Source organism: Austrofundulus limnaeus, unplaced genomic scaffold (genome assembly GCF_001266775.1).
Source record: "Austrofundulus limnaeus strain Quisiro unplaced genomic scaffold, Austrofundulus_limnaeus-1.0 Scaffold1685, whole genome shotgun sequence".
NCBI lineage: Eukaryota > Metazoa > Chordata > Actinopteri > Cyprinodontiformes > Rivulidae > Austrofundulus > Austrofundulus limnaeus.
Window position 1 is genome coordinate 49,240 of NW_013954087.1, and position 1,239 is coordinate 50,478.

The 1,239-nt window shown below is 50.8% G+C and overlaps 1 protein-coding gene across 1 annotated transcript in view; it reads right to left on the bottom strand.

The window, feature by feature from the left end:
* The window catches only part of LOC106536101 (ubiquitin-protein ligase E3A), a gene marked incomplete at its 5' end in the record, with an annotated part of 8,155 nt that continues 6,916 nt past the window's right edge, over window positions 1–1,239 (bottom strand). Inside the window, 2 exon segments of the mRNA XM_014033278.1 lie at window positions 1–123; window positions 215–358. Coding sequence (XP_013888732.1) covers window positions 3–123; window positions 215–358 — 265 coding nt within the window.

Consider the following 1,239-nt stretch of genomic DNA (forward strand, 5'->3'; position numbering starts at 1 on the left):
GCTCAGAGCATGCCAAACCCTTTGGCATAGGTGATGGCTTTCAGCAGTCTCTCTCTCAGCTTGTCCTGGCTGCTGTACTCAGGCAGCAGCAGCACGTTGAAGCAGGTGTGGGACGTGGGTAACCTGCAGACACACAGGGCACAGGTAAAGGTCAGGTCAGGTAATTACAGGTCAAAGGGCACGCCCGGGTCTTTACATGCTGCTTTCAGCTCACCTGTCAGTGTCAGGTCCATTCTTGGCGATGATCATCTTCAGCTTGCCCAGCCCACCCACTGGTGCTCTGTCAGTGCCGGTGGTGAACTGCAGGAAGAGGCGCTTCTGCTCCTCACTGAACGAGTGCAACGTCTCCCAGAACTCCCTGCAGGACAGGAGGGGGGCGGGAGGTGAGACAGCAACATGTGAGACACCATCACGTGAAACACCATGACGTGAGACATCAACACGAGAGACATCAACATGTGAGACACCAACACATGAGACACCATCACGTGAGACATCAACACGTGAGACACCATCACGAGAGACATCAACACGAGAGACATCAACACGAGAGACATCAACACGTGAGACACCATCACGAGAGACATCAACACGAGAGACATCAACAAGTGAGACACCAACACGTGAGACATCATCAAGAGAGACACCAACACGTGAGACATCAACACGTGAGACATCAACACGTGAGACATCATCAAGAGAGACACCATCACGTGAAACACCATGACGTGAGACATCAACACGAGAGACATCAACACGTGAGACATCAACACGTGAGACACCAACACGTGAGACATCAACACGTGAGACACCAACACGTGAGACACCAACACGTGAGACATCATCATGTGAGACACCATCACGTGAAACACCATGACGTGAGACATCAACACGAGAGACATCAACATGTGAGACATCAACACGTGAGACACCAACACGTGAGACACCAACACGTGAGACATCAACATGTGAGACACCATCACGTGAGACATCATCAAGAGAGACACGAACACATGAGACACCAACACATGAGACACCATCACGGGAGACATCCTTCACGTGAGACACCAACACGTGAGACATCAACATGTGAGACACCATCACGTGAGACATCATCAAGAGAGACACGAACACATGAGACACCAACACATGAGACACCATCAAGAGAGACACCATCACGAGAGACACCAACACATGAGACACCATCAAGAGAGACACCAACAGATGACACACCTACAC